Below are 18,679 nucleotides of genomic sequence, written 5' to 3' on the forward strand. Positions count from 1 at the left end.
AGTGATTTAAAATGCCTGCTTGACAGAATTGTTTCACAAAAATAAAAATTTAGAAATAATTTTAATGGAGCCAATTTTAGCCACTCCATTTTGAAATGGTCTTTCTAGCAAAACGTTAACAAATGTTTCAGTAAAACAAGTATATTATGCTAATGAGAATACAATGATGTATTCATTGTCAAGGCAGAAAGCTTCCTTCCTCATTATAATGGAATTCAGGTAAGTATAGAATTCTTAGAAATTAGGCATTAGAGAATAGATTTTTGAATACTTGAAAATATATCTTAGTATAATTTCTTTCAAAAGTTGCAAGAAATAGCATCCAAAGGAAGATTGGAGGGTTCTAAACCATAACAAGAAGGGTTGACTTGAGTTGCTGGGTTGAAAAGTATATGAGAACAGGGAAAGCAGAAGGCAGGCAAGAGGGTAGGGACACCATGGGTAAATTTCACCTGCTTGTATTGACTAGAGATGGCCCTGGAAAAACTCCCTTAGGGCAAGTTGTCCAATTAGTTTTTTTAAAATGGGCCTTGATGATATACATAGAGATAGAGACGGAGACGGAGATAGAGATACATAGAGCGCTATATCATGTGAATCTTATTAAATTCACTTACTTGATTTTTTTTCAGCTTTCTCCAGTGTCCGGTGTGATGCTTGTACTCTCTCCTTGCTCATTTTTCCTAGGCTTTATCTGTTAACATTTGAGCACCCAAGCATTTCAGTGAAAATGTAATGGTCCTTCTGGGTCCACTGTTACAGGTCATGTTTCATGTACCATCCACTTGAAGGACACTCAATGTCAAGATCTTTTTTTTTTTTTTAAACATTCTATGTTTTTAACTATCAAACTGTGGGCATGAATATCAAGGGTCAATACAGCCATAAACAACAATAATACTCGTTAATGTTTACTTCAATATTTTGGAAGAAATGTTATTTATTGGCATTTTTGCAATGATTTTTTGGTTGCTAATTCAGACTCTGGAATTGATGGAAAGGAAAGAATGTAAAGAAATGTTTTGCTTTCCATTTCTGTAACAATATTTTCTCTATGCATAACAGGTGCCACTGACATATGATTAATTCCACATGTAGGAGCTGAACTTTATCAAAAGGTTCCTGGCCAAAGAAAAGAAGATTGATGTTCAGGCATTGTCTGTATTCCCTGTGTAAACCCTTTGGGTCCAAGTTTTATAGTTTTATATGAGATCATGCCCCTTTGATTTACTACTAATCCCATTGGAGTGGGAATTATGATGGGAATGTGAGTGATGTGTTTAATGCTAAATGTTAATATTTTAGTTGGTTGTACCTAAGAATTTTAAGCTATTGAGAATATGTATATATTTGGGCTTTTCATTGCAGGTAATTAATGAGGCAATGTTCTTTCTTCAGCTTTCAGCCATATAATTGATTGCAATTTGTCATTTCTTAGGAAGTGAATGTGAAATCCATACACATATTAGTTTCATGGGTCAATAATCTAAAAGACTGAATTATTAGATAAGCTATTGTCCAAAATATCAAGACACATGAGTATAAATATTGTCTTTATGGCTAGTAAATGTTAAGCTATCATGCTTATGTTAATTTGGAATCCGAATATTGTTTTTTTGGCATCAGAATCCTTACAAAGTGAAATATCTAAGTAAAATAGAAAGAAAATAATCTATTATACAATCTCAGCTCAGTACCAGCAAACATGTAGCATTTAAGATTGTATTATGAATAGTACATTCCTAAACATATCAATCATTTTCCATCTGCAGCTGTAGTATTTCATCTCTCAAAATTCAACAGCACTGACTTTAAAGCACTATTCACAATTAAATCCTAACCCACAGAGGTACATCTGCCAGTAATTCTTAAACTTTATCATGACTTTTTTTGTAATTCTTCAATTCTTGCATCTCATAATTCATCATGACATAGATGTACTTCATTCATACAGTTAACAAATATTGGACACTTACTGTAAACAAAGGATGTGGTGCTAGGAAGTAGGGATGCTTTATAGAGTATGTTGTAAGGCACACCAAGTTTTTTACTTCCAGAACTTACAAACTAATTTTTCAAAATAAAATCTATTGAATGCATTTAAATGGGAATCAAAGGCAGCATAACGTTGCAATAGCCTTTGAGATACACAGTTACAAAGTAAGGTTTGGAATGATTGCCTAATAATCATATTTTTGACCATAGGATATCCAGGAATGAAAAAAGTTAAGTATTTTTATTTTGCTTACCAAAGCAATGTCTTAAGTTCTGCGGAAGACTGTAATGAATATCTGCAATTATCATATGCTAAATTTGACCATGACTACAATTTGTTTTGAGATTCAAACTAAATTATTTTTGCAGTGCTTAAGTAGTGAGTCAGTCTGAGTGTGCATTAATACTTCACGTCAACGAAGGTAAAACTCCAGTAAGATCTTGCCTAAGTCGAGCAAGTAAGATATTCCTCACTGGAATTGTATCTGTGATAACCACTTAGATTGTGTGAAGGAGCAGACTATAAGCACAATTTGGGCAGAGACTCCCTTAAGTTTTGCCCTTATTTTTCCATTGTACAATTTAACTATTTAATCCTCACCATAGACAATACAAGCCATGAAAAGTTAACTGAGTGAATTAATGATTCAGAAGACTTTAATGAACTCCTTGTCTCAAATTTGGAAATATGTAATGTTCTACAGTGTTTATCCATATCACCAAGGGACGTGGTAATGTTTCCTGCAGTCTGTAGATAAATTAATATCATACGGCCATAGACAGTCACACCTCTTTTTCACTTAATCTTCTCCATTCTTCGTTTCTTCACAGAGCGATTCAATGTGTATCTTATGCCTACGCCAAATCTGGATATTTATGGTGAATGCACAATGCAGATCACTCATGAAAATATCTATCTCTGGGATATCCACAATGCCAAGGTCAAACTGGTGATGTGGCCTCTCAGCTCACTGAGGAGATATGGTCGGGACTCAACATGGTTCACATTTGAGTCAGGAAGGTAAGATCTAATGCAGCAACCAAGTGTGGGAAGTTGTATAACAGTCCTGAAAGAAAGTTCTGTCCATCATTGCCCTCAGTGAGCACTGTTTTCATTCAGGGTAAAAGTTAGCAAATACATAATTTCTTCAGATTCTTAATAACATGAATACAATTCTGTTAATTTTTTGGCAGGCTAATTACCCCATTCAAAATAATTTCAGTCTCTTACACTACCAAACTCAAACTGGTTTTGTAATTATATTAATAATGTAATTATCTTTTTGCAAGATTATTACAATACTATATTTTCGGTGTGTCTGTATTCAAAAGGATCTCCCCATAAAATTAAATGTAGCATGTCCTTGCTTGCCTTGTTTTTGTGAGTGTTTTTCAATAAGCAAACAATATTTTTTAAAGTTTTAAATAAAATTATTTAAATATTGCTTTTAGGCAAATATGCTGCTTTCTTGATCACAGCATATGGTTGAAATCCGTAAGTGTCTGAAATGAATCCTTGCTTCACAATCATTATTAATAAACATGGATTTAAACAAAATACAACCAACCAAATCATTGTCTTTATGCTATGACCCCGTTGTGATATTGTCACACATCCAAGACAAGACTTAGGTTTGGAGATTCTATAGAGAAGGAGATGTTTAATGCTTCCATCTTCACCCAGGGGACATGATTTATCACATTCTTAAAATGAATTCATGGTCTTATAAGGCAATTATAGTGAGGTTTCATTGCATTTGATATAATATTTTTAAGTTTATAACTTTCTTATAAAACTACTAAATATTTACTCAAGGTCACATTCTAATATCATCTATCTAGCCAGCTAGGGTAGGTCCCATGTCTCTTAAAATTTTAAGAAGAAGAAAAAAAAAACCTGAGCTGGAGTAATTTTACCAGTCTGGGGCCCTTTTGCACTAAGGTAATATTAAAGTCTCTACCACACTGATTTCTCTGAAAAGCATTATTAGATCCTGTGTTGACTTAGTACGTATGAGCTTGTTCAACTATTTCTATCTACCTAGATATTGAGAGTGTAATAGTGTAATCACATTCTGATAGCCATTGGGAAATATAAATTCTAATAAGAAAATGAATTTAAGATGTTTATCATTTTAAAAATTATGACTATGAAAATGAGTCGACATGTTTTTAGAGATTCAATGACCTAAAATCTATGATGCTTTTTTTTTTTTTTTTGAGACAGAGTCTCGCTCTGTCGCCCAGGCTGGAGTGCAGTGGCACGATCTCGGCTCACTACAAGCCCTGCCTCCCGGGTTCCCGCCATTCTCCTGCCTCAGCCTCCCCAGTAGCTGGGACTACAGGCGCCCGCCACCACGCCCGGCTAATTTTTCGTATTTTTAGTAGAGATGGGGTTTCACCGTGTTAGCCAGGATGGTCTCAATCTCCTGACCTTGTGATCCGCCCTCCTCGGCTTCCCAGAGTGCTGGGATTTACAGGCGTGAGCCACCGCACCCGGCCGGATGCACCTTATGTTTTTACTAGCTTTAAAAGTTAGTGTATTAGTCCATTTTCACACTGCTGATAAAGACTGGGCAATTCACAAAAACAAGTTTAATGGACTCAGTCCCACATGACTGAGGACGCCTCACAGTCATGGCAGAAGGAGAAAGGTACGTCTCACATGAGAGCAGACAAGAGAATGAGAGCCAAGCGAAAGGGGTTTCCGCTGATAAAACCATCAGATCTCGTGAGACTTCTTCACTACCACGAGAACAGTATGGGGGGGAACTGCCCCCGTGATTCAATTCTCTCCCACTGGGTCACTCCAACATGAGGGAATTTTGGGAGCTACAATTCAAGATGAGATTTGGGTGGGGACAGAGTCAAACCATATCAGTTAGTTTTACATATATATGTAAATTCATCTATATGTAAATTCATCTATATGTAAATTCATCTATATGTAAATTCATCTATCTGTATATATGAATTGGATGTTGTTGAGGTTTTGTTGGGGTTGGGGTTTTGTTTTTGTATCATTTACCAGCACTACCTCTAGAATCCCCTCCCTGGGATCCTTCTAGATATGCCTATCTTCCTGTTTCTATGGAAAACAATTTAACTATTTTGTCTGTTACAACATTTCAATAGACTGCCACTCAACATTTTAAATAAGTCATTTTCTTTCATGAAGAATGGTCATTCAGAATTTTCACTCCATGTATACCTGTCCACATTAGTTTTCTAAGATCTTTATTTGATAGAGGAATTTGGTATCGTTTTTTTCCCTCTGTTGTTTGTTTCTTTGTCTTTGAGATTAGAGTTCTGTCGTTTGGACACAGTTCATTTGTTTTTTTCCTTCTCTAAATTTTGGGTGTCATTTGCTCTTTAGTGACTGAGAAACTGACTGAGAAATTGTCCATAATTTTGTGCATTTATTTTGTAAATTCCAGATGATCTCGCTCTTGTTAAAAGGAGCCAGTGGGGGAAGGTCTTGTCCATACTTTATCTAGAGAAATAAAAGTGGGACATTGTGTTCCCTGGGTCTAGACTGATGGGGTCACTGGTGGTGAGACTGGGGACAATTTAGAGGGCAGATTGGCAGGTAAGGCATGGCCAGTCATCCTAGCAAACCAAAGCCAAAGGCCAACACTTTCTAGGTTTTATTAGCTCATTGACCAAGGCACGTCATTTGGTATAAATTTTAGCCATTTATACTACTATATGTACTAATAGTAGTATTAGTACAAATACTACATGTGAAAATACAATTAGATATATCAAAATACTTTTTTCACTGACACACTTTCAAATGCATTGTTAAATTCTACTGTAAACCTGAAATGTAGACATGAACAGTAGGAATGGATCTACATTTATTCTGGAGAAGCATCCTTCAGTCACCCCCGTAATTATAATTATAATGTCATAAGTCTCCAGGAGCACTCACCTAGTGTGGGGCAGAAGGAGAACAAGGACCAGGAAACTCTCCGTGTTAATCGTCCTTAGCACAGCATGGCGCCTGGAAGATGTATTCATAGTCTCACATCAGCTTGGAGCAATTGCTATTTTACCATAAGAATCGTAACTTTGCATTTTAAAGGTGAAAACCACCAATTTGCCATGCAAGCATATTTTCTCAAAATCACAAAAAATAACAGACCTTCAGAGAAAGTGATAAGATTCATGATTATGTACGATTTTATCCTGTGAAAGACAAAACCCCTTTATTTAACTGCTGACTTGATATTTTTACTTCATATTACCTCATAAATATTGTAAGCAAAAATCAAGATGAGTTCAAATGCCTGCATGGCCAAAATTTAGGTGAGCCCCTGATCTTCTGTATGAATTATTTTTTCAAAACAAACACCCAGATTCAGCCTGATGCTTACTAGTACAAAATTGGTGCTTAAAATATGTGTCTCACTAACTTTGATAATATTGTTTCCATTTAGAAACCTGGGAAAAACCTGGTTACTAATTTTTAACAATTAGAAATGTGAAATAATAAATATTTCTATATAGTTATTATGAAAAGGTGGTTAGTGGAAGCAAATGTTATGTGTCATACAATTAAGGAGTCTGTGATGTCATAGGTAGGCTTAACTTATTCCTAAACCTTTGTTGGTCAGGGATGCAAAGAGAAAGAATCTTTTCTCTAATGCATAATCAAGTGGTTAAGAGGAAAGAATGCAGAAAGTTCTTAAATATGATACAAAAGCATACAAATATAATACATAATACATATGAATTGTTATATAAGCTATAAGGTCTAAGTTAAGAAATTTCCAAAACATTCTCACATATGGACGCCAACTTTTCTGTACTAACCCAGAGTTATCAATGCCCTTGGGTTTTTTTGTTTTGTTTTGTTTTACAAAATATCATTTGATTTGCCATCAAGAGTGTTAGTGGTACACATTTCTTCATAAAAGAGTGTACTGCTGTGACTCTAAGATTTTCTTCTGAACTACTGATAACTGTCCTGCAAGTTTTCTATGCTTGTTGGTGCAAACTATCTACCAGAAGGTGTACACAGTAGGTTTTTAGACAAGGTCACGTGTTTCTCTTTCAAACGGTGCTAAAACATTTCTTGACCGCAACACTGAAGAACTGCAGTTAACTAAAATACAGTCAAACACAAGACTTGAAGTACCAACATTGCACAGGGCTTCAACTGAAGTCAGGAAATCCTGAGCCTGTGCGCACAGGCAACAGCAGCCACGTCACTGCCAGCACCTGGCAGCCATTATTTGGAGGCTGCTATTCCATAGACCATGTCATAACAAAATATACCCCAATTTCAGAAATACTAAAATGTAAAAACATGTGCTTCTGTTGAATGAAGGAATTAATCAATGAATGGCTCCATGGTTTGAATAAAGCCAGCTGGGGCGGTGTCCTGGGATACAGAAACCTAGGAGTGAACGTGGTGACATTTCACAAATCACGGGAGGAGATCAAACCAGAACTTTACATCTCTCTTGACTATCTTCTTGATTCCAGAAATCATTCTTGATTTAATGACTATGAATGAAGTTTAGGAACTTTCTGAATGAGAATAAAAGAAGCCTAAAAGGTGACCAAAACTGTCATTGTGATTCCTACAGATCAATTAGTAAAAAGCAATTCACATTAAAGTATGTGTGGGTTCAATAAAAATGTATTGAACTTTAAAGTTAATTGAGCAATAACTAAGATCAGAGTGTCCATTTCTCGATAAAAACAATTTCCTAAGTCATTTAATCAATGCTCTCTCCTAGGGGAAAAAAAAAAAATCAGACCTGGTATTATCGTAGCAAGAGATTTACCAAATTAGACACATGGAAAGAAAAGGCACTAGGTTCCTAAACAATTTGTCTTAGAATTATTTCTTTGAAATTAAAGCAAGGGTTTATATAGACCTACGAATTTTTTTAAAAACATTGAATACATCGCTGATGCAAATTTTTTTCATGTAGAACTTTGCTACTCTATGCTTTGTAATTAAAACTCAATTAGATATTATGATTTAAATCTTTTTGTGGCACCAGAAACCTCATTTATTCTCTGGGCTACTTTATTTCATTTATTGAACACTATGGTAGGAACTAGAGAAATAAAGATGGGTAACATAGTCCCTACCCTTAATGAGCACATAGTGTACTTGGTAAGATAGATCAACTAATCATTTCAATATAATATAGGAATTGTAATAAAATACATCCCAGGAGGGTTATATATTAGGAACATAGGTTAAGTTGGATCATTTTAAACACATTAATGATGTCAACCCCAAATCTCAATAGCTCAATACAGCAAAGGTTTATTTCCCACGCAAGCTATGCTTGATGCAGGCTTGGACAGATCACCAGAGCACCTGGATTCAGAAACCTAGGCTGCTGCAATCTTGTGACTGAGACGTCTTCATGCTAACCCACCTCATTGCCACGCATAGCAGGGGAAGAAGGTGGGAACATTCTCCAACAAGCATACTATGGACTCAGTTGTTTCTCCCCAAAATTCATATGTTGAAGCCCGAACCGCCAAACTTCTTACATCTTTATGACAAGAGCCAGAGATGATAGGTCCTTTTAGATGGAATTAAAGTTAAATGAGGTAATAAGGGTGGGGTCCTAATCTGATAGGATCAGTGGCTTTATAAGGAGGAAGAAACTTCTTAGCCCCTCTTCTCTGCCATGTGGAGGAAAGACCATGTGGGCACACACATCAAGAAGGTGACCATTTCCAAACCAGGAAGAAAGCCTTCAACAGAACCCAACCATGCTGGCACCCTGATCTCAGACTGCAGCCTCTAGAGAGAGAAAGTTAATTTACATTGTTTAAGTCACCTACTCTGTGTCATGTTTTTCTTATGGCAGCCTGGACTAATAGAAAACATTTAAATACTTGAGTACAGTGGCAATGCATGTTATTTCTATTAATAGCCCACCATCCAGAAGGTGGCCTCCCACAGCCCCCTCACCCCCTCGTCTGCAAAGGGGCAAGTGGGGAAACACAGAGGAGTATGTGGAATACATTTGGTAAGCATATTGCCTCTGCCACAGTCATATCTTCTGATGAGCAAAGATCCCTTTTTTCTCTTCTTCCTATACACTCAATTGTTCCTTAAGGGAAACAACCCAAAAAGCAATCCAGCAAGCCACTGATTATAGCTCAAAGTCGAGTCTGCAGGCGATTTGTAGCAGTGTGTACATCAGGTCCAGATAATACTTTTTTTTTTTGAGGTGGAGTCTTTCTCTGTCACCCAGGCTGGAGTGCGGTGGCACGATCTCGGCTCACTGCAAGCTCTGCCTCCTGGGTTCACGCCATTCTCCTGCCTCAGCCTCCTGAGTAGCTGGGACTACAGGTGCCCACCACTACACCCAGCTAATTTTTTGTATTTTTAGTAGAGACAGGGTTTCGCCCTATTAGCCAGAATGGTCTCCATCTCCTGACCTCGTGATCCGCCTGCCTCGGGGCCTCCCAAAGTGCTGGGATTACAGGTGTGAGCCACCGCACCCGGCCAATATGACTTCTTATAGTTCCAAAAGAACGATGCAGAAAAAGATGTTATTTTTTTCCCCTCTACCCACCGTGGCCCGAGGAACAACTGGTTTAAGAGAGGTGGGATGCCCACCCTGCAAACACTCCTATTCTAAGGGAAAGTTCGGGAGGCAAGCAGGCAACAGCCCCTGGTCCTGGTAATTCTGAAATGCTGCTTGCCAGGTATCTTCAGGGTCTTTATCCAGAATTAACAAGGATATGTGGCTGGGCCCTCATTCTGCTCTTTGAGAAGAACGTGTCAATCCTCTATTCCACTTGGTTCTGCCCTCGGCCCACCGGGAGGATTTTCCTTTGTCATTATCCTTCTTGTCCATATTCAAACTGGACATTGGGAAAATGTTCTCTTTGAAGTGTTGCAAGTTTCTCAGCCCCCATTCTACCCTGAGAAGTTGTAGTAGAGATCTGAAGGTTATTGAATCTTAACAAGTTATAAATATTTTTTATTTAGGGCCTTTTTTCCCTGTAAAACTTTGTCAAAATATTACTAGATTTCTTGTATATTTAGTGCCAATCGCTTGTACCAAGGAAGTGTTTTCTTGGTTTGTTTTGGTTTTGGTTTTTGAGATCTACTTCTCAGATTTGCTTTGATTGTTTATTTCTTCCCCCAAAACTCTGTCTTTTGATTTGAAAGGTGCCTTGACTTTGCCAAGTTTTTGTAGGGGCAGCACTCACTCAATTCTTTGCCCTGGCTCCTTTTTATCTAATTAACAGATTATAATGGGCATCCTACGCTTGAGCTGCTTTTTACGGGGACACACCTTAATTGAGAAGTTTTAGCAACAGGTGTGGAGATTACACTTAATCTGCTCTTTTCTTTGAGGCTGCTTTAACTTGCTTTTGTCACTTAAAGACTTATTAAATGTCTGTCTCAGAGTTCTCTTTTCCAATTTTAATTTTGAATTTTTCAAATGCCTTTTGTTTTTGCTTGAAACTTCTCAATTTCCTTCTAAGAGCCTCTTTTTAGTACCTTATCAGTCAACAAACACTGTTAACATTTTGTTATCTAACTGCTTTCCCTAGATGATGTTGGAGGAATAAAATTAAAAACAAAATCTCCCAATGCAGAAATCTTCAAAAAGGTGGTAACACACACACACACTCCATTATTTCTGCTAAGAAATTGCAGACAGGAGAATCCCACCCTTGGATATAGCCAACCAGGTACAACTCAATACATGCAAGTTCAAGATAAACAAGCAAAAGAACTTGACAGCAACGTTTGTCACACATGCCTCATCCTTGCAATTGGGGTAACCATTTGTGTTGACTAATTGGCTTTATGCAGAGGAAAAACAAACTTCTTGTATCTTTATGACAAAAGACAGTTTTGCAAGTTGGAGAGAAGTAGCACCTGAAATTAAGCACCCTCTGTCACAGAAACTAGGAGATAGGGGCGCATCTCCCTTCAGATTTACATGTCAAAGGCATGGTTCGTGAGTCCTTGAGAAAGGCATTTTAGGGTCTTAAAGCTAAACAAAAAACCTATCTGGTTGTCAGAAGAATTATTTACATTTCAAAGAGAGGAGAAAGTGCTTACAACCGAAAGTTTTCTCAAGTTAAATGCCCTAAGAAACAGGAAGGATAATTGTCCATTTTCAACAGGGAGAATAGAGCCTCTTATTTTTAAATTTCATATTTGTCCATACAATCTAGAAACTCTTAAGACATGAAGTCGGCCTACCAAGTTATCACAAGTTCTACTAAGAGGCAAGAGCTTTATCGAATATCTCACTGCTAAATATCTTTCTCCCAGCTTGCTTACTACTTTCCTTTATCCCTGGCCCAGCCACTATTTCAGTGCCCCACATTTTAGGGCTATTTATTTATTCATTTATCACTGCACCACTATTAGCATCAAGTACACTTATCCTTAAGTGATGAACAAAGTCTCAGTGGTTTATGCAACTGAAACTGATCTCTCGCTCATGCTAGTCCACTCCGATTCTGGGCAACTATCCTAGACCCTCAGGACAACACTTACATCAAAAAAATAGATGCTCTGGCTTCAGCAGGTGTCCCTTCTGTTTGTAGCCCTTTGTTGGGCACTAGTGATAAGGTATCCAGACTGTGCTGGGTGCAGGGAATGAAGAGCATGAGACATTTGGAGGACAGTCCTGTCTAGGTAAACAGGCACCAAATTTAATTGTAGGGACTCAGGAAAGGCTCCCTGAAGATGATGATTTGCACAGCAAATCGTAAAAAATGAGTTGGATTTCTTCAAGGTAAAATGTGAGGTTGGCATGAGGATAAAGGGGTCAGGTTACTCTCCACTACGCATAGCACGGGCAGCGCATGGATGGTTCCTTCTTAGCAGATTTTAACTGCTGGAGATTAGAGTAAGAATAAAATGGGCAGAGAGTTTGTTAGAAAGTCAGATAAAGCTCGAAAGCAGGAGTGTTTTCTGTCGTGTCAGAAAATAAATTGGACTTTATCTTATAGGCAGCAAGGAGTGTTTTTTAATGCAGCAAGTAAACATAGATTTAAATTTTAGATATGTCTATCTGGTGACTTTGTGGAGGATATTTTAATAATGAATCCTTTAACTAGGTTAATAATTTATAATGCGCAATGTACCTAGGGCAGTATTGTCTGAGCAATCGTGATTTGAAACGACATGGGAGAATGAATCACTCTGCTTCTGCACGGGCCAGCACTTTCCCTGCACCTTCAGTTATATTCTGTTAACCTTTCCAAGGCTTGATTTCCTCATCCGCGAGAACCTGATAAAAATATACTCTGCTATGTCCACCTTCAGAGTTGATATGGGGATCAAATGAAATAATGTGCTTTGAGGCCGGGTGTGGTGGCTCATGCCTGTAATCCTAGCACTTTGGGAGGCTGAGGCAGGGGGATCACGAGGTCAGGAGTTCGAGAACAGCCTGGCCAACATGGTGAAACTCTTTCTCTGTTAAAAATACAAAACATAGCTGAGCATGGTGGCGGGTGCCAGTGTCCCAGCTACTCGGGAGGCTGAGGCAGGAGAATCATTTGATCCCAGGAGGCAGAGGTTGCAGTGAACCGAGACTGCGCCATTGCACTCCAGCCTGAGTGACAGAGCAAAACTGTCTCAAAAAAAAAAAAAAAAAAAAGTGCTCTGATACAAGGGCTTTGAAAGCTGTAATACAGGTATAAGAGATGATTAAATTCGGCAAACACCTATTTTTTTACATGCACAGCACTGGACAGGGCAATATAGGGAATCAAAAAGGAGCCTTTCCTTTGAAGAAATCAACATTCTGCCATGAAAAACGCTAAAACACCAGAGCATGATTTTGTAGCTTGATCTGCAGGAGAGTGATTACAAACAATGATCCGAGTATGAAAGCACAGCAGGGCTTCTCTCTTTGTGGGACAGCGATGCCAGTATCACTGGTTTGTCCTTGTTTAGGACCTTTCATGAATCTTCTTTAAGGGGACTTTTCAAAACAAGTTAATGTGCCCTTCAAGAACATCCATCGTATGACTCAGGCTTCATTTATTTTAATGGTGGTGATAACCACATGCGTTAGCCTCACAACCTGTGAGGCTTGAAATCTTCTAATGAGTGCTAAGGAATGGAGTCCTGAAATTATTATTTTTAAATTAAATAGCCAAAGTCTTGTCAAAATGCCTTATAAATGAAAGTATTTTTCATTCTTAGTCAAATAGATTAGCTTATCCTTGACACAAATGTTACTTTTTTCCCATTTTTTATTGCAATAGTTTTTTTTAAAAAAATAAGTTGATACATGTGGATGCAAGTCATCTAGTTTTGTTGGGAAAATGTTAAACCTCTCACAACAAAAGTCTAGGAGGAAGGTCAAAATTATAGTTGCTCTTGTATTTACAAGGTTTTTTCCTTGGTGTTGAATAAATTCTAGACAAAGATTATAAATTCATTATTATCTTTTACAGACACATATGTACTTGATCATGATAATTAACTCACAATGTCTTATGTTTTACTAAAATTAAAGAATTTAAAATTATCGGGGTTATTTAGCATTAGCAAAAAAGAAAAAAGATATTTTTCTTGCTATAAATAAAATTCAAATTGTGTAAAATCTGTTCTTTCAAAACTATTTTTTGCTCTTATATTTCCTTCTAATATTTTACTTGCTTGGATTTTTCACCATCTTATTAACTTCCTGGTCACTTGATATTTTAAAAAATTATAAACTTACTGGCTAGGCACCATTGCTCAAGCCTGCAATACCAGCACTTGGGAAGCCAAGGCTGCCAGATCGCTTGAGCTCTGCACGTTCCAAAAGCAGCCTTGGCAACATAGTGAGACTCCATCTCTACTAAAAAATACAAAAAAAAATTGGCTGGGCGTGGTGGTGTGCACCTTTAGTCCCAGCTACTCTGGAGGCTGAGGTGGGAGAATCACCTGACCCCAGGAGTTTGAAACTGCACTGAGCCATGTTCATGCCACTGCACTCTAGCCTGGGCAACAGAGACCGACCCTGTCTCAGGAAAAGAAAAATTATAAACTTACTTTTTAATAATTTCCATTATTGTAAATGAAGCAGATCAGAAGAGGTTTAACAACAAAACTTTAAAGGGGGAAAAGACTAACTTTTTGGACACTGAATATATTCCAAACATTTTTCTAATTCTCACATACATTTTAGCATAAAGTCCTACAAAATAAGTATTCTCATGCTTCTCACAAATGAAGGGAATACAACTCAAGAATCAAAGTCAATTTGCACACACATAGTAAAATCACTCCAAATCTCACAGTGCTGCAAAAACACACGTTCTTTCTTGTGATAACATAGCTTTGCTAATACATCTCAGGTTTTGTGTCTGGAGGTCAAAGAACTTAATTTGTGTGGTAGAGATTCCAACAGCAATTACTAATAGATGATGGGAAAACATTATCTTTTGACCCAAGGAGATACTAGATTACAAAAAGCAAAATTAGTGCTAATGTAGAACAAAATTAGTGTTAAGTGTAGAACTTCCAGACAATAGATTTTTTTCATTAATATTTCTAAGGAGCTCATTGATTCATAATTGTCTTCAATGCAGTCCATCATAGGATATTCTGCCATGAGAACAAAAACCAATTAAACTACAAATGAAATTGGGTATTTTTTTTTCCGTTTATTTTACCATGAAGAGTTGACTTAGATGAAATAGGTAGCTTGGTTTATTCAAAACTAGCTGTACTTTCACCCGACCCAAGCAAGTCTATATCTTAATAGAAGATACAGAGACACTAGAGGTTATGGGAGCATAAGGCTCAACATTTGCTGATCTTAGATCTACCCTCTAGCTTTGGTTTGTCTGGTGTTACTCTTCAGGCTAAGTCTACAGTTCCAGAGAAAGAGTTCATCAACCCTTCAAATAGAGGTGAGAAAAAGCTTTCAAATTTTTCCATATATGGCACCTGGAACACGGGCTTTATAAGACACCTCCAATTCATATCATTAGAGGAGCAAAGAAAACAAATGCACAGAGATCCTGAGTCCATGATATGCTTTCCCTCAGACCTGTTTCCAAATACATATTTTAATTTACAAGTAAAATTTGTAGGCACTTAGCACCTATGGAATTCATTACCTTTGGATATACAATCCTGATGATAGTGGAATCTTTTAATGACGAACAAGGTAACAGATATTCAAACAAAATCATCCTTAGTAAATCTGTGATAAAAACCACTGCAATTTTCATACATTGTTAAAAATTATGTTACTTGTAGAACTTTTACTAAATTTTACTTTTCATGTTGATTAAAAGCAAACCAATTAGTTGGTATATTTTCTGAATCATTTCTTTGGAAAAATCAGCATCTCCTTGGATTCCAATTAATATATATGAAAAACTAATGCTACTCTATTCTTTAATATGAAAATATATTTGCCCCTTGAAATTCTGAACAATCCATTTTCCTTTGACATTTGTTTGTCCTAAGACTCCTCAGGGCATCACATGTTTATTTGCTCATCTATTGCCTGATGTGTTTCAATTATTTAATTATGTAATACATTTAAAAAATGCCAAATAATTTTATCCTACTTTGTAGGGCTGATGTCAAGTCAGTTAGGAAAATAAACAATACCACTTTGTATCAGAAGAAAAAAAACCTTTCCTGACTTTTAATACTTCGCGAATTCTGTAGGCAAATCCATTCGTAGCAGGCCCCATACTTGTTTTCTGTTAGTTTTAGGTACTTGTCTTTTTCCATATAGTCACCCTAAAAAACTCAATAACCAGACAATTATTAATCATTCTCTATACTGGCATAAAAAATGAACCTTTTCTGAATCACGTTTATGTAGAAAATCAATTCTGTGAAGAAACTTATGAAAGAGGCAATGGACATTATGGACATTATTGTGTTTATTTTGAAGGGTGCAGTTTACAACTCAGAATAGGAAAATACTAATTTCCAGGTGAAAGAACACCTAGACAAATCGTGTATAAATGTATACAATCCAAACTCTTTGGACATGCCGATTATCTTTCTATAAATGTACATTGAGGCCTGGTAAAGTGGCTCATGCCTGTAATACCAGCACTTTGAGAGACTGAGGCAGGCAGATCACTTGAGGCCAGGAATTTGAGACCAGCCTGGCCAACATGGCGAACCCCCCATATCTCTACTAAAAATACGTAAGTTAGCCAGGAGTGGGGGCATGCACCTGTAGTCCCAGCTACTCAGGAGGCTGAGGCAGGAGAATCTCTTAAAGCCGGGAGGCAGAGGTTGCAGTGAGCTGAGATCACACCACTGCACTCCAGCCTGGATGACAGAGTGAGACTGTCTCAACAACCAAAATGTGCGTTGGAAGCTCACTTCTTCAAAATCCCCAGTAAATGAAGTGCTAAATAGAAAAGTGTATCTTTCCTGATTTGATTACATAGATGGAAGAGACGCTTGAAAATATTGCTTTCAAGATATACGAGATTGACCTGGAAATTACAGCTACAATTTAGAAACTTGATTTTTTGCATGCCAGATTATCTAAAGGGTATCAGTTACTCTCTCACAAATTATCACTGAGTTCCTATTATTTGAGAGATATTCAGGATGCCCAGATCACCATCTATCCCTAGCCAGTTGAATGAGAAAGCCATTCTTTATTGTTTTAAAAATCATGATTAACCCAGTTGTGGGAAAAGCACAAAGAAATGAAAAGTAGAACTTGTGACAATTATTCAGTGAAATCTGAAATTCATAAAAATTTGTTGAATTAGGGAAGAAAATGTTTAGAAGTATGCAGGTAGCTAAAAAGTCAGATATGTTCATTTCTGTCATCATTAGACCAAAATAGAATTAGAGAACTAATACCGTGGGAGGTAGCATGGATTGTTGAATAAGCTTCTTGCAAACCAGATCTTATTTATCTTAGGTATATTCCAGAGGTTCCTAACAACAGAATGCAACTCTCTTAGCACAAATATCATATTTATGTACAGGCAGAATTTGCTGAAATACTAATGAGTTGACCTTGCACCCTGTTCACATGTAATCATATATTTGTCATTTTGTACATGACAATTATTTTTCTTTAAAGTAAAACAGCCTCTAAAATTGTATAAGCTTTCAGCCTCACAAAACTTGCATCCATACCTTCTTACTCTTACAGCTGTTTAATTATCTTACTCAAAGGGGTGCTGGATTTCTGTAACTATATCATACCTTTTTTTTCACACCTCCTCCTTCTCAAGGAGAACCATGAAACTCCCAGGTGGTAGATCTGCATTGGTGTTATGGTATATCACCCTGAAATGTGAGGCTGCTGAATCACATAGGATTAAGCTCCCAGTCTTGGCTCTAACCTCATCAGTACTCCCAGCAAAGTGGTGAAAATAAATTATAGATTCAAGGATGTGTCCCACTATGGTGGAGGAAGGTACACACCTAATCTATGATCATTTCTGTCTCAAGTACCACTAAAGGGAACCTCCAGCGGGACAGGAGGTGATGCTGTCTCATCTCCTTGTAAAAGTACTGGTGAGTGCTGGTAAATAGACTACTGACTTTACTAAAAAAAGAAGATTCCCTATATACAGACTGCTCTTAGCAGGATGCTTCTAGTTTAGAATTACCTATAGTAAACAGACCTACAGCTTCCGGCTTTAGGAGGCAGAGCTTTCTGGAGAATGACAAACTAAACAGCTGGGATAGAAAATAGAGAGATTTCCTAACTGACACACTGCTTGCCGGGGGCACTCATGCATACCTGGTGTAATCTGAGCCAGACAATGCACACCCAAAGGCAGAAGCGGGCCCCTAGGAGCTGCCTGGACAGCCCAGACCTCTCCTTTGTCCCAGGCCTCCCGATTGTTTCTATCCGTGTTTCTATATTTTGATTGTTTCTAAATATCAGTAACTTGGTATTTAGTAAATTCTCTTGATAATTTCACCCTTTTTATTTGCTCACGCACCAATATGCTCAAAAATGGTTTATGTGAAATAAATTTAGAACAGAAATTATGCTGTTGATGTTCTTTTATAAATAAGCCATAAAAATATTTTTTAGCAATATATCTGCCTCAGAAGAAAAAAAACTAATAAACGTTGCAAAGAGTTTTAAAAATACCAATATACCACAGAAGTTGAATAAAAAGAACTTAGAAGGAAATTTTGCAGGGCAATTCACCTTGATCATTAAATATTTAGCAATATTTTCATATAAGTATTTCATCTATGCAGTGCAAAATGTGATGAATGTATTTATAAAGAATTTAGGTAAGTTGGATTACGCTTTCATTCACTCACAGAATTACTCCAAGAATACACAAATCAAGAAAGATTTGGTCTGAATAATATGTATATGCAGAAAACAAATCATATCATGGAAACTTACTGTATTTATTTAATGTGGTTTTTTAAATAATACAATGAGACACTCATTACCTAGGGAAAAGCTCTAGAATGAAAAATCCTTTATATATGACTAAATGTGGCACTATTGCATTACACATGTCTCACATTAAGGCCGTGTAAGGAAGTGCTTTGAATGAAAATATGAAATCTACAAGCCAATTCGGTCTAGATTCTGCAAGATACTTCACTTCTTTGGGGATTAGTTTCCTAATCTAAAAACGAGATTAATTTTGCCCAGGCCATGCAGTTGTTTATAGAAGTAAGATGATGCTCACAAAGAAAGGATGACGTGCCTGGCAAAACGTAAGCATACCATAAATGGAAACC

At 37.1% G+C, this 18,679-nt stretch overlaps 1 protein-coding gene across 1 annotated transcript in view; it reads left to right on the forward strand.

Moving 5' to 3' along the window:
• Window positions 1–18,679, forward strand: part of DOK6 (docking protein 6) — a 435,864-nt gene that overhangs the window by 289,684 nt on the left and 127,501 nt on the right. Inside the window, exon 5 of the mRNA XM_025365197.1 lies at window positions 2,827–3,016. Within this exon, the coding sequence (XP_025220982.1) occupies window positions 2,827–3,016 (190 nt within the window). The remainder of the gene's footprint in view (window positions 1–2,826; window positions 3,017–18,679) is intronic.

This window comes from Theropithecus gelada, chromosome 18 (genome assembly GCF_003255815.1).
Source record: "Theropithecus gelada isolate Dixy chromosome 18, Tgel_1.0, whole genome shotgun sequence".
Taxonomy (NCBI): domain Eukaryota; kingdom Metazoa; phylum Chordata; class Mammalia; order Primates; family Cercopithecidae; genus Theropithecus; species Theropithecus gelada.